The following is a 12,806-nucleotide window of genomic DNA, read 5'->3' as shown; positions in this document are numbered from 1 at the left end:
CTGCGAAAGGGGACGGGGAGAGGTAAGAGGGGAAGAGAGCGCTCTTTCCTTGTGTTGCACTTCAGCAGTAGTTCACCTTGCTCTTCACACACATTCCACCAGTTTATTTTTTTCAGTTTATTGATAAAAGATAGCAAAATCTTAATAAAAAGCAATAAAGAAAGCAGTTAATCCAATTGCAAAGGCAATCTGCAGAATATAGTTCAAAGTCTCTGTAGAAAATAGTTCAAAGTCTCTAATATGGCAAATCAGCCTTGAAAAACAAGGTAGCGTGAACTCCAAAATACAATCCAAACAGGAACAAAAGCAAGAATCTTTTTCCATGAGCAGAGACAAGGCAGGAATGAAGCTTCCCAAATCAACGTTGCTTCGTCTGAAATCTTTCCCTGTTTCACCCTATTTAACCATGCTTACAAGAGAAGAAAGCATTCTTCTGACCTTGGGTTCCCACATGTTTACTAGCGATTCTCACAGAACGCCTGAGACGATGAACCCTTAACCTTAACCTTGTGTCTCTATCTAAGGAAGACTCCTCTGACTCGCTGCCAGAGCCACCTGGACTTTGTTGATGTTCAAAATCTTGTGAAAGGTCACGCTTATCACTAACTTCAGATTCCCTGCTAGCCTGCGGCCTCTCTGACAATTCAGAGCCTTCAACATTTCCTTGGTCAACCTGCATAAACCCAAATCTCCCTTCATCATCAGACTAAACCACACCTTGCTATGCAATACGGACAATTCCCCTTCCTTTTGGGCAGAAGGGGGGTGGACAGGATGGCCTTTCGGGGTCACTTCCAACTCTAGGATTCGATGGATGCTGACTTACAGTTTACACTTTGCCCCAGCAGCCTTTAAAGCTCTGGTGCAAGTTTGCTTTTCCCAGCTAACCATCACAGACGAAGTCCTTACTCGTTGTGGGTGTTTTCGGGAGACTTGGCGTCTCCGGAAGTCCAGTTGTCACCCCGGTCCTGGTTCTCCACTTTGCCCTCCGCTTTTTGGGCTGCCGATTCACCATTCACAGGAGCCGGGAGGTCTGCAGCATAAAGAGGGACAAGGAAATGAGCCGGTACAACATCTTGTTGGCCCAATAGGTCATATTTCAGGCTCAGTTATAGAAAGGATGTAGTTCTCTGTGTGTTCAGTACATAGGGTATCATTATTAATCAATACTCCATAGTCTTTATAGTTGTACTCACTTAAGTCCATAAGTCATACTTCTCTACTGAAGTCCAAAACGGCAACATGCATCCACCTCCACTGAGGTCTGATGAAAACATGCATCCAACCCCACTGAGGTGTAAAGCGGACACACATCCACCTCCACTGAGGTGTAAAGCAAACAAACATCCACCTCCACTGTGGTGTAAAGCAGACACACATCCGCCTCCACTGAGGTGTAAAGCAGACACACATCCAACTCCACTGAGGTGTAAAGCAGACACACATCCACCTCCACTGAGGTGTAAAGCAGACACACATCCACCTCCACTGTGGTGTAAAGCAGACACACATCCGCCTCCACTGAGGTGTAAAGCAGACACACATCCAACTCCACTGAGGTGTAAAGCAGATACGCATCCTCCTCCACTGAGGTGTAAAGCAGACACACATCCGCCTCCACTGAGGTGTAAAGCAGACACACATCCAACTCCACTGAGGTGTAAAGCAGATACGCATCCACCTCCACTGAGGTGTAAAGCAGACACACATCCACCTCCACTGAGGTGTAAAGCAGACACACATCCACTTCCACTGAGATGTAAAGCAGACACACATCACGCCTCCACTGAGGTGTAAAACAGACACACATTGCACCTCCACTGAGGTGTAAAACAGACACACATCTAACTCCACTGAGGTGTTTGAGTCCTGAGTCTTAAAATGCTCAGGGAATCATTCTTAATCAATAGTCGATAATCTTTAGGTATAATTGTACTCACTGAAGTCCATAAGTCATACTTCTCTACTGAAGTCCAAAACAGTATCATGCATCCACCTCCACTGAGGTTTGATGCAAACATACATCCACCTTCACTGTGGTGTAAAGCAGACACACATTGCACCTTCACTGAGGTGTAAAGCAGACACACATCCACCTGCACAGAGGTACAAAGCAGACTGATTACAAGAGTCCTGAGTCTGAACATGCTCAGTGCAATCACATGTCTATAACCCACCCACCCACCCCACCCACCACCACCACCACCACCACCAAAGAGGTACAGTCAAACTGACAAATCAACATATACATAGAATACAGGTTAGAAAATATATGCATTAACAAATAAATAGTGAGAGCCTTGGGAGGTTGTGATTTCCAACACTCTCCCTCTCGTACCGGCGTCTGCCTCGTCTCCCCTCTCGTCCGGCCGCTCTCCTTCGGGCAGCTTTTCCGGGCCTTTGTCTCCTCCTCCTCCCGTTTCCTTCTCCGGCTCTGGTCGGCCAGCTTTCGGGGTGGCGCCCACCTTGGGGCCCAGGACCCGGGACTTCAGGCAGGTGTACACCTCGGCCGCCTTCTCCATCACGTCTTTGTTGGCTTTGTAACGCCGGATCTAAATGCGGAGAGAGAAAGAGACGGCCATGGAATACCCCCAGAGTTCGACACGGCATTGACGCTAGAGTCCGTCGCACTCGGAAGATAAACAGAGAGAGTCGGGGAGGGGGGGGTGCCAATGTAGATTGTTATGCGATTAATTTGGGGCAACCTGTCGGTTCCTAGAAAAAAAAAATTGGGGCCAAATTTGGTGTGATTTGGCCCAGTGGTTTTGTTGTTTACTTGGCCCTAATTATACACATTATATTTTTATATACTGTATATACTCGAGTATAAGCCTAGATTTTCAGCCCTTTTTTTAAGACTGAAAAAGCCTCCCTTGGCTTATGGTCAGGTGAGGGTCCTGGTTGGCTTATATTTGGGTCAGCTTATACTTGAGAATATATGGTACATTTATTATTTTTCTCTATTATTATTAGTATTATTATATTTATTATTTTTCTCTATTATTGTTGCTACTATTACATTTATTTTATTCTATTTTTTATTATTAATACATTTATTATTTCACTGATATTATTATTATTACATTTATTATTTTTATTTATTATTACAGTAGAGCCTCACTTATCCAACATAAACGGGCCAGCAGAATGTTGGATAAGCGAATATGTTGGATAATAAGGAAGGATTAAGGAAAAGCCTATTAAACATCAAATTAGGTTATGATTTTACAAATTAAGCACCAAAACATGTTATACGACAAATTTGACAGAAAAAGTAGTTCAATAAATAGTAACGCTATGTAATAATTATTGTATTTATGAATTTAGCACCAAAATATCATGATATATTGAAAACATTGGCTATAAAAATGCGTCGGATAATCCAGGATGTTGGATAAGCGAGTGTTGGATAAGTGAGACTCTACTGTACATGTATTATTTTCCTGTATTATTAATTATTATTATTATTTTACTGTATGACACAGCAAACAAGATAGATATGCTGGATTTCGTATCACAAAATCACAGGTTGAACACTTACCAAGTGTCTAGGACTGTGTGATGTATTTTCGGATGATGCGTGCAGATCCCTGTATTATTATTATTACTATTACTATTACATGTATTATTTTACTCTATTATTATTAAAAGAAGGGATGGACTTTGTAACTTGTAAATAATTTGTATACAGTAGAGTCTCACTTATCCAACACTCACTTATCCAACATTCTGGATTATCCAACGCATTTTTGTAGTCAGTGTTTTCAATGCATTGTGATATTTTGGTGCTAAATTTGTAAATACAGTAATTACTACATAGCATTTATGTGTAATGAACTACTTTTTCTGTCAAATTTGTTGTATAACATGATGTTTTGGTGCTTAATTTGTAAAATCATAACCTAATTTAATGTTTAATAGGCGTTTCCTTAATCTCTCATTAGCCAACATATTCGCTTATCCAACATTCTGCCAGCCCATTTACGTTGGATAAGCGAGACTCTACTGTATTATTTTACTCTATTATTATTAAAAGGAGAGATGGACTTTGTAACTTGTAAATAATTTGTATATATAATAAAGTCTTAGAGCCGCTGCGTACAGCTGATTAACAACTGTGGTGTCGTTTGTCGGTGCTGCTTATCCGGAAAGGCAAGAAGTCTGACTGAGGATGGATTGGTGAGAGGCCTCACCAATAAATCAAGGTGGTGGGGAGCTGATTTTAACCCCCTTGTCATACATAAGCACATTTACATTGAAGAAGATGATAATAATGATTTAATCAAAGTTGGACAGTCATCTTAAATTTGAGCTTTTTGTAAATATTCAAAAACATTTAAACTACAGATGCCTCAATTAATGTAATTTTATTGGTATCTATTTTTATTTCTGAAATTTACCTCTCAGCTTATACTGGAGTCAATGCTTTCCCAGTTGTTTTGTGGTAAAATTAGGTGGCTTATATTTGGGTCGGCTTATACTCGAGTATATACGGTATATAACATGATTAAGCCCCACCAGTACTTTAAGATGGTTATGATGGGACTGTGCACCACAGAGAACAAAAAGACATGGCGAGGAACATCAGGGTACCTTCTTCAGCGTGGCCACAACGTCCGTGTGCTTCTGGAGGATCTGAGAGGTGACCTGCAAGCTGCCCAGTTCTTCCAATGCGTTCAGGCAACGCTTGATGTCCTACGGGAGACAGGAAGCACATTGACACACATCCTGGGTTGACACATGCTCGACATCACCATGAGAAGGGGCAGAGAGTTTTATCTATGCCGCCAATAGTGTCATCGCGGCCAATAAATAAATAAATAAATAAAAAGACCAAGGCCTTGACATCTTCTGTCCATCCTCTGTTCAGATATCAGCCAGCATGCCAACGTCTTAAATCAAGAAACAGCTTCCTAAGATCCACAGAGATACTCACAGGAACACCTCAGCAAGCAAGAGTCCAAAAGTGGCAGGCTAAAACCCACAACCTCAATCTATGGCTGATATCCCGCCCTTCTCACCCCAAAGGGGACTCAGGGCAGCTTGTATATATGAACATGCAATATATTATATTATTAGTATAGCAGAGTATAAGCATTCTATATTACTACTAGCTGTGCCCGGCCACGCGTTGCTGTGGCTGATGGGAATCATTTGTTGACCAGTTGGAATAGCAGTGAATAGCCTTGCAGTCTTAAAGTCTTGGTGTTTTCTCCTTACGTGAATCCTTGTTTGGTGAGCTGGAATACAATGGAATAGGTTTCCTGCTTGGAAGGCTGGGTACTTGGGTTGTAGGGAAATGGTTTTTTAGCCAATTTGAATGGCACTGAATAGCCTCGCTGTTTCAAAGACTGACTGCTTTCTATATAGGGGCATCCTTTCTTGGGCAGGCTGAATGAGACGAAGTAGCCTCATGGCTTGAAACCCTGAGGGTGTACTCTGAAGGGGAAATCTTGCTTGGTTAGGCTGAACAGCACTGAATAGCCTTGCTGTTTGGAAGCCTGGTTGTTTCCTGCCTGGGGGAATCCTTTGTTGGGAGGTGTTAGCTGGCCCTGTTGGTTTCCTTTCTGGAATTCCCATTTTCAGAGTGTTTTCTTTATGTAATGTCCTGATTTTAGAGATGATATTGTTGGTTCCTGCCTGGGGGAATCCTTTGTTGGGAGGTGTTAGCTGGCCCTGTTGGTTTCCTGTCTGGAATTCCCATTTTCAGAGTGTTTTCTTTATGTAATGTCCTAATTTTAGAGATGATATTGTTGTTTCCTGCCTGGGGGAATCCTTTGTTGGGAGGTGTTAGCTGGCCCTGTTGGTTTCCTTTCTGGAATTCCCATTTTCAGAGTGTTTTCTTTATGTAATGTCCTGATTTTAGAAATGATATTGTTGTTTCCTGCCTGGGGGAATCCTTTGTTGGGAGGTGTTAGCTGGCCCTGTTGGTTTCCTGTCTGGAATTCCCATTTTCAGAGTGTTTTGTTTATGTAATGTCCTAATTTTAGAGATGATATTGTTGTTTCCTGCCTGGGGGAATCCTTTGTTGGGAGGTGTTAGCTGGCCCTGTTGGTTTCCTTTCTGGAATTCCCATTTTCAGAGTGTTTTCTTTATGTAATGTCCTGATTTTAGAAATGATATTGTTGTTTCCTGCCTGGGGGAATCCTTTGTTGGGAGGTGTTAGCTGGCCCTGTTGGTTTCCTGTCTGGAATTCCCATTTTCAGAGTGTTTTGTTTATGTAATGTCCTAATTTTAGAGATGATATCGTTGGTTCCTGCCTGGGGAAATCCTTTGTTGGGAGGTGTTAGCTGGCCCTGTTGGTTTCCTTTCTGGAATTCCCATTTTCAGAGTGTTTTCTTTATGTAATGTCCTGATTTTAGAAATGATATTGTTGTTTCCTGCCTGGGGGAATCCTTTGTTGGGAGGTGTTTGCTGGCCCTGTTGGTTTCCTTTCTGGAATTCCCATTTTCAGAGTGGTTTCTTTATGTAATGTCCTGATTTTAGAAATGATATTGTTGGTTCCTGCCTGGGGGAATCCTTTGTTGGGAGGTGTTAGCTGGCCCTGTTGGTTTCCTTTCTGGAATTCCCATTTTCAGAGTGTTTTCTTTATGTAATGTCCTGATTTTAGAGATGATATTGTTGGTTCCTGCCTGGGGGAATCCTTTGTTGGGAGGTGTTAGCTGGCCCTGTTGGTTTCCTTTCTGGAATTTAGAGGCCTCCATCTAAAAAAAAACTAAACCCAAACATTGCGGCCTGGGGGCCTCCCTCCTTGGGGCCAGGGTGCTTCCCGGCCTTGAGGCGTTTATCTCCCAAAGAAAAGAGTTAAAAGAAAGGAAACCTTGGTCCTTGCGGCCTTCCTCCGGCCTGGTGGGAGGCGGAGGTGGATCTTGGGGGGGAATGTTCGGGCTCCGGCTCTCTCATGGCCGGGGCCGCCCTGAGGCCTGCGGGGCACGGAGGAGCCTGCAATAGTCTTCATGGGGAGGGGGGGGCCTTTCTGGAAGCCCCCCCCCCGCCTTCGGCTCTGCAGGCCTCCACATCCCCCCTCCAAAAAAAAAAAGAAAGAAAAGAAACCTTGGGGCCTCGCAGCCTCGGGAGGCTGAGGTGGGTTGGGGGGGGGGCTCCCTCCGGCCTGTGGCACATGGAGGAGGTGGCGCTTGGGGGGGGGGTTGCTCCACGCCACACCTGCTGGGGCCCCGCCACGGCCTGAGAATGTTTACTCCGCGGCCCAACCGCGTGGAGGCCCCTCCTCCTCCGACCACCATGGGACCTTCCAGCCAGGCTGACGGCTGGGGTTTTAAGGTCCCATGGAGGTTTTGGACGGGATTTTTTTATTGTATCAACCTAGAGGCGTGGATGATGGGTTGTGTTGTCCAATTTTAAGGTTGGGGGGCCCGTAGTTTAGTTGTTTTGCTCGGTGCCGCGATTCCATCACTCTTTTATATATATAGAAGATAATGTATTATACCACTATATTGCAATATTACTAGTAATATTACATGCAATATAAATATACAATTATAATAGTGTATTATTATCATATTACATTATAATACGTATATACAATATATATTACAGTAGAGTCTCAGATTTTGTTACACACTATTATCAATCTGTATATCCCTATTGTTATCAACCCTGTATTAGTGTGGCTATAATTAACCAGTTTTATTGTTAATTTGTATGATCAACCTATATTATTATTGTCAGCCTGTGTTGTTGTTGTTGTTGTTGTTGTAGTAAACCAATTGTATTACAGTAGAGTCTCACTTATCCAAGCCTCGCTTATCCAAGCCTCTGGATAATCCAAGCCATTTTTGTAGTCAATGTTTTCAATATATCATGATATTTTGGTGCTAAATTCATAAATACAGTAATTACAATATACCATTACTGCGTATTGAATTACTCTTTCTGTCAAATTTGTTGTATAACATGAAGCTTTGGTGCTTAATTTGTAAAATCATAACCTAATTTGATGCTTAATAGGCTTTTCCTTAATCCCTCCTTATTATCCAAGATATTCGCTTATCCAAGCTTCCGCCAGCCCGTTTAGCTTGGATAAGTGAGACTCTACTGTATTAGCATAGCACAATATAAGCATTATATATTACTATATTGTACTATACCACTATGTTGCAATATTATTAGTATTATTACATGCAATATAAATATACAATTATAATAGTGTATTATTATTATATTGCATTACATTATAATGTATATACAAAATATATATTAGCATAGCACAATATAAGCATTATATATTACTATATTGTACTAAACCACTATATTGCAATATTAGCAATATTACATGTAATATAAACATACAATTATAATAGTGTATTATTATTATATTGTATTACATTATAATATTATTAACATTATATGTACATACAATATATTATATTTTTAGCATAGCACAACATAAACATTATATTACTATATTGTACTATACCACCAGACTGCAATATTATTAGTAATATTACATGCAATATAAATATACAATTATAATACTGTATTATTATCATATTGTATTACATTATAATATTATTATCAACATTATATGTATATACAATATATTAAATTATGAGCATAGCACAATATAAGCATTATATATTACTATATTGTACTATACCACTACATTGCAATATTATTAGTAATATTACATGTAATATAAATATATAATTTCAATAGTGTATTATTATTATACTGAATTACATCATAATATTATTATCAATAATAAAACCCTTTTGTACTAGTCGCTCTTTTCCTGATTACTTGATATTAATTCAGGCCTCCTCTCTACCCAATGTGATCTTAAATGAATCTATTGCACTTTATCTGTTTAAAATTTGTAACTCATAATGTGCACCTTGCTTATCCGCTATTGCAACCTCATTCTTTTTAATTCGATGTTTTAATACCGCGTTGTGTTTTTTCGGCTGCTGTGTATATATTATTATTGGTTTTTATTATTGTTCTTTGATGTTTCATATTTTATTTTATCATTGTTTTGTATCTGATTTTGCTGTAAGCCGTCCCGAGTCCCCTTCGGGGGAGATGGAGGCGGGATATAAATAAACTTATTATTATTATTATTATTATTGTATGACACAGCAAACAAGATAGATATGCTGAATTTCGTATCACAGAATCACAAGTCAAACACTTCCCAAGTGTCTAGGACTGTGTGATGTATTTTCGGATGATGCGCGCAGATCTCAGCAGGGTGGCCTTTTGAAGTTGGCAGATCGTAATTTTGTCAATGTCTATTGTTTCCAAATGCCGGCTGAGATCTTTTTTTTTTATTATTATTATTATTATTATTATTATTATTATTATTATTATTATTATATACAATATATTATATTATGAGTTCAGCATAATATGAGTATTATATATTATTACTAGCTGTGCCCGGCCACGCGTTGCTGTGGCGAAGTCTGGTGTTCTGGGAAATAAAGTATTGAGGAATTGTTGGTAGTTAAGGTCAAGGGTCAAGGTTTTCCCCAGACATTAAGTCCAGTCGTGTCTGACTCTGGAGGTTGGTGCTCATCTCCATTTCTAAGCCGAAGAGCCGGCGTTGTCCGTAGACTCCTCCAAGGTCATGTGGGATGACTACATGGAGCGGCGTTACCTTCCCGCCGGAGCAGTACCTATTGATGCACTCACATTTGCATGTTTTCGAACTTCTGGGTTGGCAGAAGCTGGGGCTAACAGTGGGGGCTCTCTCCGCTCCCCCAATTCAAACCTGTGGCCTTTCGGTCCAGAAGTTCAGCAGCTCAGCGCTTTAACACGCTGCGCCATCAGGGGATATTATTTCCTAAAGGTTGTGAATATACAATATTTCTGATTGGTTTTTTTTGTTTGTTGGAGGCAAGTATGAATGCTGCAATTAGGAAAAATGATTAGGATGTAATGGCCTTGCAGCTTTAAAGCCTGGCTGTTTCCTCCCTGAGTGAATTTTTTGTTGGGAGGTGTTAGCTGGCCCTGATTGTTTCCTGTCTGGAATTCCCTTGTTTTCAGAGTGGTGTTTGTGATATTTTATGTGCTTCTACTGTCTGTGGCCCTGAGAAAACAGGATTTGCCAGACTTTGATGATGGGAATACTTTGTTGGGAGGTGTTAGCTGGCCATGATTGTTTCCTGTGTGGAATTCCCCTGTTTATTTACTGTCCTGGTTTTAGAGATTATATTGTTTTGAATTATTCTATCCCAGTAATTATTTCATATTAAAGAAGAATCTCACTTATCCAACATTCGCTTATACAATGTTCTGGATTATCCAACGCAGTCTGCCTTTTCATAATCAATGTTTTTGTAGTCAGTGTTTTAAATTCATTCTGATATTTTAGTGGTAAATTTGTAAATATAGTACAGTAGAGTCTCACTTATCCAACATAAACGGGTTGGCAGAACGTTGGATAAGCGAATATGTTGGATAATGAGGAATTAAGGATAACCCTATTAAACATCAAATTAAGTTATGATTTTACAAATTAAGCACCAAAACATCATGTAGACAACAAATTTGTCAGAAAAAGTAGTTCAGTACACAGTAATGCTGTATAGTAATTATTGTATTTATGAATTTAGCACCAAAATATCACAATATATTGAAAGCATTGACTACAAAAATGCGTTGGATAATCCAGAACGATGGATAAGCGAGTGTTGGATAAGTGGGACTCTACTGTAAATACTACATAGCATTACTGCGCATGGAACTACTTTTTCTGTCAAATTTGTTGTATAATATGATGTTTTGGTGCTTAATTTGTATAACGATTACCTAATTTGATGTTTAATTGGCTTTTCCTGAATCTCTTCTTATTATCCAACATATTCACTTATCCTGCCGGCCTGTTTACGTTGGATAAGTGAGACTCTACTGTATATTTCTAATCTTATATTATCTGCTCAGAACTGGATTATCTGAGGCCCCTTCTTCACAGCTGTATAAAATGCACACTGAAGTGGATTATATGGTAGTGCGGAGTCAAGATAATCCAGTGCAAAGCAGATAATATAAGATTATAAATGGGTTATATAGCTGTGTGGAAGGGCCTTGAGTCTACACTGCCATATAATCCAGTGCAAATTAGATAATCTGTGGAAGAAGTCTAAGTGAGGCCTAAATCGGCCTGTCCCCTTACTGAAACCTGGCTGTCCCTTGGTTGCTAGGCAACCAAGTGGGCAGAGATTAGCCCTCTAAACTGGCAGCAATTGGATAAAAAAAATTATTGCTCTCCCTCTAATTAGGACTTTATTTTTCTTTTCTTTTTGTTGTATGAACCTTGAGGCGTGGATGATGGGTTGTGTTGTCAAATTTTGAGGTTGGGGGGCCTGTACTTTTGTTGTTTTGTGAATCACCGTGATGCCATCACTCTTTTATATATATAGATATTGCTATATTGACACAGGAGACATGGTGGAATGAAGTCTAGGATTCTAAATGGACAGCGTACCCATCCAGAAAAAAATCCAAAAACCAATTTGAAAACACACTTACTGGGTTATCAACTTTGAGGGCAAACTTGATCTCGCTGTGCAGCTTCTGGAGCTTCTCCTCGATTGTCGGTTCTGCGGAAACCACATATTTAAAACTTCCATACTCAACACAACCCTGTATCTTCCTTTCCTTCCGCTTCGGCCACCATGTTTACCTTTCTTCTTCTCTACTCTCCTTTCTGGGATCGGCTCTGGCTTTTTCCTGCCTCGTTCCGCTTTCAGAGCTCTATGGGGAGGAAACAACTGGTTAGAGCATCCTTACCCAGAATGCTTGGGTCCAGAATGGATCTGGGCCAAACATGGCGCACAGACCCATCATAACCATCTTAAAATACGAGTGGGGCTTAATAATAATCTTCTTTTACACACACACACACACACACACACACACACACACACATGTAATGTGCATAATTAGGACTGAGTAAACAACAAAACGACTGGACCAAATTACACCAAATTTGGCCACGAAAGACACAGTCATCCAATCTATGTCTTTCCATCAAAGAACCCTATAAAATTAAGTCCAAATTACAGAAAAAAAACCAAAATAAAAAATTTGGTGAAGTTAGCCATGTGGGCGGAGCTTCAACGAGTGGCTGAGCACAGCTAGACATATTCCAGACAGGAAAACACCAGAGCCAGCTAACGCCTCCCAACAAAGGATTCCCCCCCTCAGTCATCATCATTACAGTAGAGTCTCAATTATCCAACATAAACGGGTCAGCAGAACGTTGGATAAGCGAATATGTTGGATAATAAGGAGAGATTAAGAAAAAGCCTATTAAACATCAAATTAGGTTATGATTTTACAAATTAAGCATCAAAACATCATGTTATACAACAAATTTTAAAGAAAAAGTAGTTCAATACACAGTAATGCTATGTAGTAATTACTGTATTTACGAATTTAGTACCAAAATATCATGATGTATTGAAAACATTTGACTACAAAAATGCGTTGGATAATCCAGAACGTTGGATAAGCGAGTGTTGGATAAGTGAGACTCTACTGTATTATTATTATTATTATTATTATTATTATTATTATTATTATTAGGTTCCTGGAAACCATCAAAATGAACAAAACCTGACAGCCAGCATTAAAAAACTCTGGATAGTAAATAAAGAACAACACTCTGAAAATAAGGGTATTCCAGACAAGAAACAACCAGAGCCAGCTAACACCTCCCAACAAAGGATCCCCCTAGAGAAGAAACAACCATGCTTTGAAGCTGCAAGCTCATTCAATGCTAATCAAGGTGACTAATTACAACATTCATACTTGCCTCCACAAACAAAAACCCACTTAGG

The 12,806-nt window shown here is 40.0% G+C and overlaps 1 protein-coding gene across 1 annotated transcript in view; it reads right to left on the bottom strand.

The window, feature by feature from the left end:
• hdgfl2 (HDGF like 2) overlaps window positions 1-12,806 on the bottom strand; it is a 57,796-nt gene that overhangs the window by 26,786 nt on the left and 18,204 nt on the right. The window contains exons 11-15 of the mRNA XM_062959782.1: window positions 11,648-11,718; window positions 11,494-11,564; window positions 4,594-4,695; window positions 2,339-2,552; window positions 910-1,033 (exon numbers count right to left, since the gene is read on the bottom strand). Coding sequence (XP_062815852.1) covers window positions 910-1,033; window positions 2,339-2,552; window positions 4,594-4,695; window positions 11,494-11,564; window positions 11,648-11,718 — 582 coding nt within the window. The remainder of the gene's footprint in view (window positions 1-909; window positions 1,034-2,338; window positions 2,553-4,593; window positions 4,696-11,493; window positions 11,565-11,647; window positions 11,719-12,806) is intronic.

The sequence above is a fragment of the Anolis carolinensis genome, unplaced genomic scaffold, assembly GCF_035594765.1.
Source record: "Anolis carolinensis isolate JA03-04 unplaced genomic scaffold, rAnoCar3.1.pri scaffold_7, whole genome shotgun sequence".
Taxonomy (NCBI): Eukaryota; Metazoa; Chordata; class Lepidosauria; order Squamata; family Dactyloidae; genus Anolis; species Anolis carolinensis.
The sequence above is the reverse complement of the archived record's forward strand: the minus strand, read 5'-3'. Positions and strand labels throughout refer to the sequence as shown.